Raw genomic sequence first — 14,526 nt, 5'->3', positions numbered from 1 at the left:
CTCTTGTGACTGTACCGAGAGATTGTGGAGGGATGTGGTAGCTAGCTAGTAGAGAACGGCAAGGATGGGCTAGTGGACTCACTGGGCTGACAGATATCATAGGTGTTTTGTGCTGGGATTATGTACGGGTGAGGATGGAAGCGAGCGTTGGATCATTTCTGTATGGAATCCCATTTGCCAGCCTGTCAATGGCCACTCTGTGTGATGAGCTCATGCTAAAAGCCCCATCAATCTCATCAGTGTTTCGGTGAACCAGCAGCACTCTGTGACATCAATGCCCCATAGAGTGGCAGTGGACAAGGGAGGATCTGGTTAGAGACTTTTAAAAAATGGTTCCACCAGCACAATGTGTCCATCATGCCAGTAATGTGTCAATGGACCAAAGCTCTGTCATGTAGCAGCCTCTGGGGGAGGTTAGATAAGAGTCAATCTCTGGACAGCAGCTTTTTGAGCTTTCAATAGCCAGATGGGCCAGTTGTGCTGGTCAGAGTGGTTGACCAGTTTCCTAGGTGTGGTCCTAGACTAGTATCACCACTACCTACGGTCTGTTAGTATCACTACAACCATTTACATTAAGCTGACAACAGACAGGGACTCCAACCCCCATGTTGACTCTCACCATTTGATATGATTGCCCATAGTCCTCTGAGGTTATGATTCAAATATGTCATGTGTCTGTACTGTATGGCAAGGATGAATAGTCTCTCTGTATAGATGGTCTCTCCAGAGATGAAAGGGAGATGAGAAATAGAATACAAAGAGAGAAAAGCAAGCAAGTAATGTTGAGCGAAATGTGGTTGACTGAATAACGACCGTGTAAAGCAGTTCAAGTGAATGAAGAGCACTGCTCTAATGATTTGCTACTTATTTGCTCTCACAACAAAACTTGTGAGCGTAAAAGCCATTACTGTGGAAAAATGACATTTCTTCCATGGAGAAGATGAAGCTGTAATCACGTAGCGCCAGACCCTGCACGGGTATGTCTGTAACAGCGATAAGCCCTCTCTGGAAATGTGCATTTCTGTTCCCCTCAAAACATGGTTTTATCAAATAGATCCTTTAAGAAAGCTATGCTAGAGAGAGGGAGGGAGAGAGAGAACGAGAGAGAGAACGAGAGAGAGAACGAGAGAGAGAGAGGGAATGAGAGAAATGAGAGAGAAATAAGAGAGAAAAAGAGCTGAGATTGAGGACCAGGGGCTAATCTGCCTTCTTATTCTCCTTTAAATAGAAATACAGGCATAACTCATGAAGATTTCACTAGCCGCATAGTGTAATCTTAAAAAGAAGAAAAAACACTAGCACATGCAGTAGTATTGCAGAGGGTTACCAAATAAAATGAAACTAAATGAAACTGCATTTTGATGAGGGAACAAACATATTTCCTGTTACCATACGGTTAGTAAGTGGAACTATAGCCAGACATTTAGCCCGTTGAAAGGCTGACAGGTGTTCAGCTATCCAGGACACTAAAGAGCATCCCCCATGAGAACAGGAAGTAGCTATGTTGTCAGTCGGTGGCAGCCGAACAGAAAAACTCCTGCTGAGTGAACAAATAGAGCTCAAAGATTCTGATTGCTTTTGTCTCCTGAGCCATTCAAATTAATGATCAGAGTTTTGTCTGTAAAGCGAGGAGGCTTTTTCCAGCTAATGAGTAATTAGCAGGTGTGCTGGATCTCCTGGAGCATACAGGGATGATGGCTTCCTGTTTATACACAGATAAACATTCACTGTGCAAGCTATGGCTTTGTTATTCAACTAGATGCTGTAGATGAGAACAGGTAGCAAACACTGAGATGGATTGTAAAAAGATATCCCTATAGCAGTCTCTTTCTCTCCTTCTCATTATATTTCAATTTCCATTCCTCACTTTTCATCTCCATCTTTGGGTTTTTCTCTTGAAGCCTAATTCTAGGACCACAGGGCCATTCCCATTAGCTACATTCCTCGCTCCCCTGGTCTGTGCTGAACGTAAGGCTCCCTCTGAGCTTCCCTCCCCCAGCCGCCAACCCTCAAAGCCGTACCTCTCAGTGCACCTCACAAATGGCATTTCAATTGCTCTTCCTGAAATGTACTATTCCAGCATGCCACTCTAAGCATCCACGTCATCTTTGTCCAGCCAGTGTTATTGCTCCTAACCACACCCGTGTTGACCTCATCTCAGGCCCCAGCAGGGAGGTTTCTGTGCTCCCCACAATGACAGGCAGAGCAGGGCCCTGGCCCTGGTGCTGATGCAGCAGGAGTCACCCCCACAGAGAGCCATGGACAGAGGCAAAGCTGCACAGCCTCTCTCTTTTCTGACTGACACATAGCACACTAAACCATTAGAGATTCAGCGACCACACAGAGGGGGGTTGAACTACAGGGCACTACAGGGAATCTCCTCTCTACCCACAGCTGAGCACATACCAAAGATGGTTAACTAGAATACCCATCTATACCCACTGGCCTGTATAACATTGTGAGCCTGATGGATAATTATATAAAGTGGTAATTGAATCATGGACTCTATCCTGTAGCAATCACAAAGCAGCTGGACTTGGCTAATAAAGAAGGATAATAATGGGAATTTCATTAAGCTTTTTTTATGTTACAAAATAAAACTGATTATGGAACAGGATGGTCCTCTAAAACTGGGAACAATAGGAGCCATTCTCCAGATTAACATTTCCAAATGAATTATGCAAACAAACAAAACAATAAAACAACATGACATAGAAAGACTGGACTATAAACAATAGGGGAGTGACTTTTAAGAGCATTAATGGGCGATATCCAGAATGCAGAATTGGTTTTGATCAAACTCACTGACCGTGATGGGGCATTAGGAATGGAGGGGTATAGATGGAGATAAAGAGATAGAAACAGAGCGTGGTGGGGAAGAGAGGGGAGCATCCGAGGTATAGTGTGTTTCAGGGCAGGCTGGGTGAGATAAGGGTGAGGAGTCAGCCCCAGACCCAACTCCAGCCCCAACTTCATCCCCAGCTCCATCCCTATCCCCAGCTTCAGCCCCAGTCCCAGCTTCATCTCCAGCTCCATCCCTATCCCCAGCTCCATCTCCTCTCAGCACAGCACTCTGCCTCTGCATTCCTGAGGGCTGGCACAGCACCAGACAGCCCCACCCACTGAGGCAGGCCAGACTGGCAACAATGAGCAGAGCCCCAGACACTCATCCACTCACAATACAAACAACAACGTCATCACCATTGCCATACTGACTGACTCTCATATTTCCATCATCAGTCACAATAAGAAATGCAGCTGTCAACAGCAGAACCCTTTCTGCTAACAATTAGACAACAGCATTGGACATAACACAGTATTTAATCATGAACACACACTACACACTGTACTACTCTAGACTTTTCTGCTAGCTCACCTCAAAACTAATTTCCATGATTGACAACTGATTTAAAAACACATCAACAGCGCTGATAACAAACAAGCATCAACAGTAGCACTGGCAAACAACTCACTTCAACACAACAGTCAACAGCCATTGGAACAAAAACACAGTGACTCCATTTGCAATAAGGTCAACATCAATAGCTGAGAGCTTTAGCCAACAATGTAAGCTAAAAATGAGGTTTCCCCTATAAATAACTCTCCTCTCCTCTCCCACCCCATCCCTCTCTCCCTTCCCTTCCTCCCCTCCCATTCCTCTCTCCATGCCACAGCCTCACCTCTTTTCTGGATGATGATCCTGAGTAGTGGATTGGCTGAGGACAGGGCCTTGTAGAAGTTGTCATCGTTGTTGATTGGCAGCAGGTCACCATAGATGTCCGCATATCCCAGCAGCACCTCCACACTGGGGATGCGGTGAACAGTCTGCAGCAGTCGGTAGAACTCCTGAAAGCCACCTGTGCCGCTCTTCTTCAGAGCGAAACGTCTGTACTCCGCCTCAAACTAGAACACAAAGGTCAGAGAACATTGTGTCATGAAAACAATACTGCAAACTCATAACGAATGGTGCAGAAACAAACCCAAAACAATTGATCTAGACTCCAATAAAAGCCTCGGCCATAACATTGCTCTTCACTAAATAATTTAAAATTCCCCTCTATTGCTTTTCATGAATGCATTCTGGTCCTCATAACATAACATAACCTAGGTATTAATTTGACTAGACATAGAACTAAACCTATAGACATGGTCCAGTATGTAACAACTAGGACCATGTTCTGAGATGTCTCACTAGGTGCGACACGGTGGAGTGTGGGTCAGCTGTGTAGCACAGATACATAAAGATTGTTTAGGGGACAACACAAGCTGTGAGATATGCTTGTCTGTCTGGAGCTGCTGCCCTGCAAGGCCAGTGAATTTATCTCTGTTGCGCGTATCACATGGAAACACACACAGAAGATTGTGTCACTCCTCTCACATAATGTGCAATCCCATCCTTGTCTGGGGCCACAGACTTCCTCAATCACAAAGACAGGGAGACAGATAGAAAACAGATTGGCAGACAGACAGATTACAGAGGGAAGGAAAAACAGGCAGGCAAGCAGAGAGAGGACGGGAAAACAGGGCTAGACAGTCTGGAGTGGACTGAAGAGTACTGGAAGGTGCACCATCAGCTTAAGTCTATTGGGTGTTTTCATAATAGCATGATTGACTGGTTTGTGTGTCCAACCATATTGACAGACTGAAACAAATAATGAGTACTTGAGAAAATGAGTGGTCCAGGGCTTAATCATCTTTTCCTCTCACCACTCTACCTCTGCAGGGGTTTACTACTGAAGAAGAAGAATATATTGCATGCGTTACTGGACAGAAAGGGCGACTGATTATGCCATTTCCACCCATTCACCTATAACACAGCTTCTGAGCTTCAGTCTATTTCACAAAGATCAGAGCAGAGCTGCAGGGGAAATCACCATATTTATAATGACCATCAGAGATACAATGCACACTCTCATCTCAACTCTCAACACATCATCTCTGTTTGCTCTTTATCTCCTCTGATGGTGGTATCTATGGGGACATGGAGTTCTCATTTTGTAACAATATCAAGGAATGCACTCTGGAGAACGAAGTCAAACATTATAGCTTCAATTCCTTAGTTCTCTTCATACCTTAATGAGCCATTTGGGTGGATACAGTAAACTACGTATGGGCATGATGGCTTCTATCAAGTATGATCAACTCTGCCTAAATATCACCTTCATACCAAGTAATCAAGTGAAAGAGTATTTGAGTGTGAGAATATAGAAGGTGACGGTAAATGTGTAAGAAAACAAATCAATGAATGAGTGAGTGCTGGACAAGTTAGTGTAGAAGATTCTACTGTATTCCCAACCGTCCTGGGGCTCCAATGTGCAAAACATCTTTGCTGAGTGAAGAAAGTTCGTATTAGTTAGCCGAGGCCAACCCTCTGGAGAACCGTGTAAAAGGCTGTAGAACAGGGGAGCTAACGATGGGCTAACGATTTGTCTTCAAACCATTTTGAGATGCAGTGCTTCAGCTGAGGCACATAACTGAAATACTAACAGAATTAGAAAGAATCCACTGTCAACAAGTTAAAAATCACTGCTGAGGAGAGCCAGACAGACAGTGAGGCAGTTAGTTGCACATTACACTGCAGAGATATTGCCTGTATAGATTTCCCTATTAGAGTTTAACATCACAATCAGTAGCATATTGTTTGAATTTGATAAACACACATGAACTATGCATTCAGACTAGCGGTCGACCGATTATAATTTTTCAGCGCCGATACCGATTATTGGAGGACCAAAAAAAGCTGATATCGATTAATCGACCAATTATTATATATATATTTGTAATAATGACAATTACAACAATACTGAATTAACACTTATTTTAACTTAATAAAATACATCAATAAAATTAATTTAGTTTCAAATAAATAATGAAACATGTTCAATTTGGTTTAAATAATGCAAAAACACAGTGTTGGAGAAGAAAGTAAAAGTAAGAAAGCTAACGTTTAAGTTCCTTGCTCAGAACATGAGAACATATGAAAGCTGGTGGTTCCTTTTAACATGAGTCTTCAATATTCCCAGGTAAGAAGTTTTAGGTTGTAGTTATTATAGGACTATTTCTCTCTATACCATTTGTATTTCATATACCTTTGACTATTGGATGTTCTCATAGGTACTTTAGTATTACCAGCCTAATCTCGGGAGTTGATAGGCATGAAGTCATAAACAGCGCAATGCTTGAAGCACAGCGAAGAGCTGCTGGCAAATGCAGGAAAGTGCTGTTTGAATTAATGCTTACGAGCCTGCTGCTGCCTACCATCGCTCAGTCAGACTGCTTTATCAAATCATAGACTTAATTATAATATAATAACACACAGAAATAAGAGCCTTAGGTCATTAATATGGTCAAATCCAGAAACTATCATTTCTAAAAACAAAACATTTATTATTTCAGTGAAATACGGAACCGTTCCGTATTTGATCTAACGTGTGGCATCCCTAAGTCTAAATATTGCTGTTACATTGCACAACCATCAATGTTATGTCATAATTATGTACAATTCTGGCAAATGAATTACGGTCTTTGTTAGCAAGAAATGGTCTTCACACACTTCACAACGAGCCAGGCAGCCCAAACTGCTGCATATACCCTGACTCTGCTTGCACAGAACGCAAAAGAAGTGACACAATTTCCCTAGTTAGAAGAAATTCATGTTAGCAGGCAATATTAACTAAATATGCAGGTTTAAAAATATATACTTGTGTATTGATTTTAATAAAGGCATTGATGTTTATGGTTAGGTACATATTGGTGCAACGACAGTGCTTTTTTCGCGAATGCGCTTGTTAAATCACCTGTTTGGAGAAGTAGGCTGTGATTCAATGATAAATTAACAGGCACCGCATCGATTATATGCAACAAGGACAAGCTAGATAAACTAGTAATACCATGAACCATGTGTAGGTAACTAGTGATTATGTTAAGATAGTTTTTTTTATACAGATAAGTTTAATGCTAGCTAGCACCTTTCCTTGGCTCCTTGCTGCACTTGCATGACAGGTAGTCAGCCTGCCACGCAGTCTCTTCGTGGAGTGCAATGTAATCGGCCATAATCGTTGTCCAAAAATGCTGATTACCAATTGTTATGTAAACTTGAAATCGGCCCTAATTACTCAACCATTCCACTTAATCGGTCGACCTCTAATTCAGACCATACTAGATTGTTAAAGGTCCAATGCAGCTGTTTTTATCTTCATATCAAATCATTTCCGGGTAACAATTAAGTACCTTAATGTGATTGTTTTCAATTAAAATGGTCAAATATAAACAAAAATAGCTTCTTAGCGAAGAGCAATTTCTCAAGCAAGAATTTTGCTAGGACTGTCTTCGTGTGGTCTGAGTGGGGAGGGGGAGGAGAAAACTAGCTGTTTTGGGCAGAGAGGTTTGGAACTCTCTTTCTTATTGGTCTATTAACTAATTTACCGCCTGGTGGTTCCATGTGTCAGGCCAAAACTCTATCCCACCAGAACAGGCTGAAGTTTCAGGTGGTCTTTTCAAACAGCTCTTACACTAAAAGGGCATTATCATAATTTTCACAATTTCACAGTATTATTCCAGCTTATAGTGTGGAAATATACATAAAACACAGGTAAATCGTGTTTTTAACTGCACTGGGCCTTTAATGATTTTGACATCAAATCAAATGTTATTTGTCACGTGTCGAATACAACAGATGGACAGTGAAATGCTTACTTACAAGCCTTTAACCAACAATGTATTTTTAAGAAAAATAAGTGTTCAGTAAAAAATAGACAAGTAAAAAAATGTAATTAAATAACTAATAATTAAAGAGCAGCAGTAAAATAACAGTAGAGATCCTATATACTGGTACAGAGTCAATGTGTGTGTCATGTCCTGATCTTAGAGATCCTTATTATTCTCTATGTTTGGTTAGGTCAGGGTGTGACTCGGGTGTGAAAGTCTATGTTTTTCTATTTCTTTGTTTTTGGCCGCGTGTGGTTCCCAATCAGAGGCAGCTGTCTATCGTTGTCTCTGGTTGGGGATCATATATAAGTTTCCTTTTGGGTTTTGTGGGATCTTGTTTTCTGTTTAGTGGTTTTTGCCTGACAGAACTGATCGCTTTAGTTTAGTTTTTTGAATATTAAAATCATGAACACTTTCCACGCTGCGTCTTGGTCCACTTTTCATTCAACAAACGAGAGCCGTTACAGTGTGGGGGCACAGGTTAGTCGAGGTAATTGAGGTAAAATGTACATGTAGGTAGAGTTAAAGTGACAATAAATAGATAATAAACAGAGACTAGCAGCAGTGTAAAAGGGGGGGTGGACAATGCAAAAAGTCAGGGTAGCCATTTGATAAGCTGTTCAGGAGTCTTATGGCTTGGGGGTAGAAGCTGTTAAGGAGCCTTTTGAACCTAGACTTGGTGCTCCGATACTGCTTGCCCGTGCAGTAGCAGAGAGAACAGTCTATGACTAGGGTTGCTGGAGTCTTTGACAATTTTTAGGGCCTTCCTCTGACCGCCTAGTATAGAGGTTCTGGGTGGCAGGAAGCTTGGCCCCAGTGATGTACAGGGCCGTACGCACTACCCTCGGTACTGCCTTGCGGTCAGAGGCCGAGCAATTGCCGTACCAGGCAGTGATACAACCAGTCAGGATGCTCTCGATGGTGCAGCTGTATAACCTTTTTGAGGATCTGAGGACACATGCCAAATATTTTCATTCTCCTGAGGGGGAATAGACTTTGTTGTGCCCTCTTCATGACTGTCTTGGTGTGTTTGGACCATGATAGTTTGTTGGTGATGTGGACACCAAGGAACTTGAAGCTCTCAACCTGCTCCACTACAGCCCCGTTGATGAGAATGGGGGTGTGCTTGGTCCTCCTTTCCTGTAGTCCACAATCATCTCCTTTGTCGGTGATCAGGCTTGCCATTGTTGTGTCATCGGCAAACTTAATGATTGTGTTGGAGTAGTGCCTGGCCAAGTAGTCATGAGTGAACAGGGAGTACAGGAGGGGACTCAGCATGCACCCCTGAGGGGCCCCTGTGTTGAGGATCAGCATGACGGATGTGTTGTTACCTACCCTTACCACCTGGGGGCGGCCCGTCAGGAAGTCCAGGATCCAATTGCAGAGGGAGGTGTTTAGTCCCAGGGTCCTTAGCTTTGTGATGAGCTTAGAGGGCACTATGGTGTTGACTGCTGAGCTGTAGTCAATGAATAGCATTCTCACATAGGTGTTCCTTTTGTCCAGGTGGGAAAGGGCAGTGTGTAGTGCAATAGAGATTACATCATCTGTGAGGCGGTATGCAAATTTGGGTGGGTCTAGGGTGTCTGGGATAATGGTGTTGATGTGAGCCATGACCAGCCTTTCAAAGCACCTAATGGCTACAGATGTGAGGGCTACGGGTCAGTAGTCATTTAGGCAGGTTACCTTAGTGTTCTTGGGCACAAGGTCTTACTCACATCGGCTACAGAGAGCGTGATCACACAGTCATCCAGAACAGCTGATGCGCTCATGCATGCTTCAGTGTTGCTTGCCTCAAAGCGAGCATAGAAGTCATTTAGCTTGTCTGGTAGGCTCTTGTCAGTGGGCAGCTTGTGGCTGTGCTTCCCTTTGTAGTCTGTGATAGTTTGCAAGCCCTGCCATGTCCGACGAGCGTCGGAGCCGATGTAGTACGATTCAAACTTACTCCTGTATTGACACCTTGCCTGTTTGATCGTTCTTCGGAGGACATAGCGGGATTTCTTATAAGCTTCCGGGTTAGAGTCACGCTCCTTGAAAGCGGCAGCTCTACCCTTTAGCACAGTGTGGATGTTGCCTGTAATCCATGGCTTCTGGTTGGGGTATGTACGTACAGTGACTGTGGGGACGACGTCATTGATGCACTTATTGATGACTGACTGTACTCAATGCCATCGGAAGAATCCCAGAACATATTCCAGTCTGTGCTAGCAAAACAGTCCTGTAGCTTAGCATCTGCGTCATTTGACCACTTCTTTATTGGCCGAGTCACTGGTGCTTCCTGCTTTAGTTTTTGCTTGTAAACTGGAATCAGGAGGATAGAATTATGGTCAGATTTGCCAAATGGAGGGTGAGGGAGAGCTTTGTACGTGTCTCTGTGTGCGGAGTAAAGGTGGTCTAGAGTTTTTTTCCTCCTCTGGTTGCACATTTAACATTCTGGTAGAAATTAGGTAAAACGGATTTAAGTAACCATGCACAAGTCCCCGGCCACTGGGGGCATCGCCTCTGGATGAGCATTTTCCTGTTTGCTTATGGCCGGATACAGCTCATTGAGTGCGGTCTTAGTGCCAGCATCGGTTTGTGGTGGTAAATAGACAGCTACGAAGAATATAGATGAAAACTATCTTGGTAAAAAGTGTGGTCTACAGTTTATCATGAGATACTCTACCTCAGGTGAGCAAAACCTCGAGACTTCCTTAATATTAGATTTTGTGCACCAGCTGTTTAAAAATATACACAGACCGCCACCCCTTGTCTTACCAGAGACGGCTGTTCTATCTTGCTGATGCAGGGTAAAACACCGCCAGCTGTATGTTACTCATGTTCAGCCACGAGTCGGTGAAACATAAGATATTACAGTTTTTAATGTCCCGTTGGTAGGATATACGTGATCGTAGTTCTTCTATGTTGTTATCCAATGATTGTACGTTGGCTAAATGGACTGATGGTAAAGGCAGAGTACCCACTCGCCATTGGATCCTTACAAGGCACCCCAACCTATGTCCCCGATATCTCCGTCTCTTTCTCCTGCGAATGACGGGGATGAGGGCCTTGTCGGGTGTCTGAAGTAAATCCTTTGCGTCCGACGCGTTAAATAAAAAATCTTTGTCCAGTACGAGATGAGTAATCGCTGTCCTGATATCTAGAAGCTATTTTTGGTCATAAGAGACAGTGGCAGAAACATTATGTACAAAATAAGTTACAAATAACACAAAAAAACACACACAATACACAATTGGTTAGGAGACCGTAAAACAGCAGCCATCTCCACCGCCGCCATTGTATAGGATCTGAGTAGTGAACAACAACAGTAAAATTGAAAACCACTATTGAATTTGAGCTCTTGTGACAGCTATAATTAGATATTATTTCGCAACAACTTTATTCCTATTGAATATCTAACTCTGAGTACTCTTTATCTTCGGGGGATCCATGGAGCCATTGCAAGTTGTACATTTGCAAAAACATGTGTTGCCAGGACAGACAATGTGTGAAAGAAGTATTGTCCTCACTAATATTTTAATAATAAAGGACACCTTAACCAATATGTCAGAGTATATTTGACAGAAGGTCAATTGGTTTTAAGGTGATACACTGATGAAGATGAGAATGATGATGATAAATGATAATAAATATATAATTTATTATCTTCAATGTTTTTTTTACAGTTAGGCTAAGGTATTGTATTGGCTATTACGGCCTATTCAATTATGGGCAATTCTTAAGCATTGGGGTTCCCGAGTGGCACAGCGGTCCAAGGTACTGCATCTCAGTGCTAGAGGCATCATTACAGACCCTGGTTCGATTCCAGGCTGTATCATAACCGGCCGTGATTGGGAGTCCCATAGCGCAGAGCACAATTGGCAACAAGGCTGGGGTTGGCTGTCATTGTAAATACGAATTTGTTCTTAACTGACTTGCCTAGTTAAATAAAGGTTAAATAATTTTTGCCATATGGTTTGTAGGTTTCATGCATAGCCTAATTAACTAGCCAGGCCCTATATTCTAATTAACCACGTACAGTTACGCTCCATTCTGCACCATTGCAGCGCGCTACAATGCATAACAAAAATCACAGAGCAGAGAGCGACTATGCAAACTGTCATAGCCTCCTAGCGTGCATGGATAGGGTTTCTTTCCACTAGTTACCAAAGCCACAAAGTAAAAATTGGCTATATCGTAAAACTGTATGAAAACAAAAATGATATTTTTTGTCTTAATTTAAGTTTAGGATTAGGTATACTATTAGGTATAAGATTGCCATTGTGGTTAATATTAGGGATAGGTTTAAAATCAGATTTTAAGTAGATACATATTAGAAATAGGCGGGGTTTACGACTTTGTGACTGTAATAAACTAACGACGACCCCCATGGATAGAGACAGACCCGCTCGCGCCCGGAACGTCGTGATGACAAGCATAAATCAAGGACACGAACATCAGTGTTTCGCGCTCAGATATTATTAGTTTAGGGGGATTCAAGAGCGCCGTTGTGACAGGTAGTGCAATACGGACAATCCCATTTATAGGCTACATCCTGATTTTGTTAGCCCTGTGCCTGATACGGTAGCCTACCAACCAATAAACCGCGGTCTACCGGTTCGTTCCACGGTAACCGCATTATGAATGTGAAATGAAATAGCCAGCCACTTACTTTGCTTTTGACCTCGACCACATTGTTCGTGTTTTTCAATGGGGTCCTCTGATGCCTTGACATGTTTGCGCGTTGAACCCCGGTGGATTGAACCATCCACAGGCTTTCCTCTAAGCAGGTTTGAGTAGATAGTCACTTCGTTGTAAACCAATTTTCCCGCAGTAACATGGGGCTAGATAGACGCACAGGTAGGAGTCCTGGTGCTGTAATAGGAATCAGATCTGTATCTGTTCTCCTCACTATGGGCAGAGCAACACCACTGCCTCAATAACAATGACGTCAGCTAGACACGCCGCTTGAAGGCGGGGATAGGGTCGTGCGTGGTGTCAGATGAAATGTTTCAGTTGGTGTTGGTTGCCCTGGAGACCAGGAAGCATAGAGCAGGTGAGACAAGGCCAAAGATGGAGGATAAATGAAGATAGTTAGCGAAGCGACAGGATTTACTCGGCCCAAAATCTGTCAATGAGATAAGCCCTTTTTTGTATGGTCTATGAGAGAGTGAAGTTACGTGAAGCTTATTTGATCGAATATAAGTTTCTTAATGTTTTTTAGGCTGTACAAAATGTACGTATAACAGTTGATGCACGTGGTATTCTGGCAACTTTAAGAAAAAACATATAATGCTTTCAAGTAGGATTTGTTGTATTTTACCTGTTGAAAAAATGGCAATGTTTATATGACCCTACAAACAGGCCCATTTTTACCACATTATTGCCCGCATACACATTTTATGTGCACGCATGCCGAGGAAAAGTGTTGGTAGTGGTGTGCAGATGTGGGTGGGCATCTATTTTAATCAATCAATTGAGAATATACCCCATCAATAAGTAATCCATTATTAATTTATTGAGGCAGGTAATACAATTGTTCAAAATAATAGATTTTATTTTTATTTGACCTTTATTTAACTAGGCAAGTCAGTCAAGAACAATGACGGCCTAGGAACAGTGGGTTAACTGCCTGTTCAGGGGCAGAACAACAGATTTGTACCTTGTCAGCTCAGAATAGCAAAATTTGGTTGAATTAGGCATATGTTATGGGCTGTGCAGCCATGACTGCACCATCCAAATGAAATCAATAGTTTGTTATTTTGTTCATTAACAAGACAAATCTACCCGATCACAGTCAAAACACGTATTTTATTAAAAAAAAGTGATATTTTGAAACAGAGCTTGCTTTTCTTTATGCAGGTTTCATCTCTTTTGTACCCTCAATCCACTTTGTTAGGGAGCATGAATAGGGTCTTACCTTCATCATGACCTTGTGTAATCAGTATCAGTCTGGGCATCTCTGACGAAGGAACGTGGTTTTGGTATGGCATGGACCCTACTAAGTTATGTAAGTGCCTCAAAAGCTTTCCAGATTAGGATACTAAGGATTAGATTGTTCATTTTGTGTTGTTAAATTCACCAACGAGATGTTTGTGATCTCAACCTTCTCTGTTTCACCCCTGTATTTTGTATCATATTTATCTTTATTCACAGTTCAACCTGTTCAGACTGGGACAATGACAACATCCTGACTAACAGCTAAAAACCTAACCAGATCTCTAGAAGCAAATGTATTTAGTGTGGAGGTCCCTCCCGGGGCCCCACAGTGTCTCAGATGATGGAGAGAGCTGGAATGCAGGAATGTGGAGAGATAATCCTGCAACCTCAGTGGATACTGCTCAACGCCTGCCAGTGCTTTGATCTTCACACCGCTGCCAAGGGGGACAAGCAATTTCCTGAGCTCTTCTCAGAGGAAGGTTCCTGTAAATGCATGTTCCATGTCAGCACGCAGGTATCCAAGGAGCCTACCCACATGAACACAAATCTATTTAATTTGGTTAATGCTGCTGATAAACAGATTCTGCTCATAAAACTCCTCCATCACCCGGGAGGAAAGGGTGCATGTCAAAGAAACAGTTTCACCTCTGTAGCCGCACCCTTGAGAGTCACAGGACAACTTCCATCAGAATTTCCACTAGTTGTTGCCTAAGAATGTAAGCTACTGTATGTGAGTCAGCCATGTCAGGTTTCTGAGCAGTAATGTTGATAAGATATATAATGCTCCCACCACTGACTCCCTGTCCTTCTGGCGACTGCCCTGGAAAAACATTCTCATCTATCAGGAATGTAATTCACTCTATAGTGACGGAAAATACTACTAAGACAAGGTTTTCTCTGTGA

At 42.6% G+C, this 14,526-nt stretch overlaps 1 protein-coding gene across 1 annotated transcript in view; it reads right to left on the bottom strand.

The window, feature by feature from the left end:
* Nucleotides 1-12,613, bottom strand: part of LOC139399014 (partitioning defective 6 homolog alpha-like) — a 36,559-nt gene extending 23,946 nt beyond the window's left edge. Inside the window, exons 1-2 of the mRNA XM_071144668.1 lie at nucleotides 12,356-12,613; nucleotides 3,681-3,903 (exon numbers count right to left, since the gene is read on the bottom strand). Coding sequence (XP_071000769.1) covers nucleotides 3,681-3,903; nucleotides 12,356-12,451 — 319 coding nt within the window. The 5' untranslated portion in view covers nucleotides 12,452-12,613. The remainder of the gene's footprint in view (nucleotides 1-3,680; nucleotides 3,904-12,355) is intronic.
* Between the last annotated feature and the right edge of the window lie 1,913 nt (nucleotides 12,614-14,526).

This window comes from Oncorhynchus clarkii, chromosome 1 (genome assembly GCF_045791955.1).
Source record: "Oncorhynchus clarkii lewisi isolate Uvic-CL-2024 chromosome 1, UVic_Ocla_1.0, whole genome shotgun sequence".
Taxonomy (NCBI): domain Eukaryota; kingdom Metazoa; phylum Chordata; class Actinopteri; order Salmoniformes; family Salmonidae; genus Oncorhynchus; species Oncorhynchus clarkii.
The sequence above is the reverse complement of the archived record's forward strand: the minus strand, read 5'-3'. Positions and strand labels throughout refer to the sequence as shown.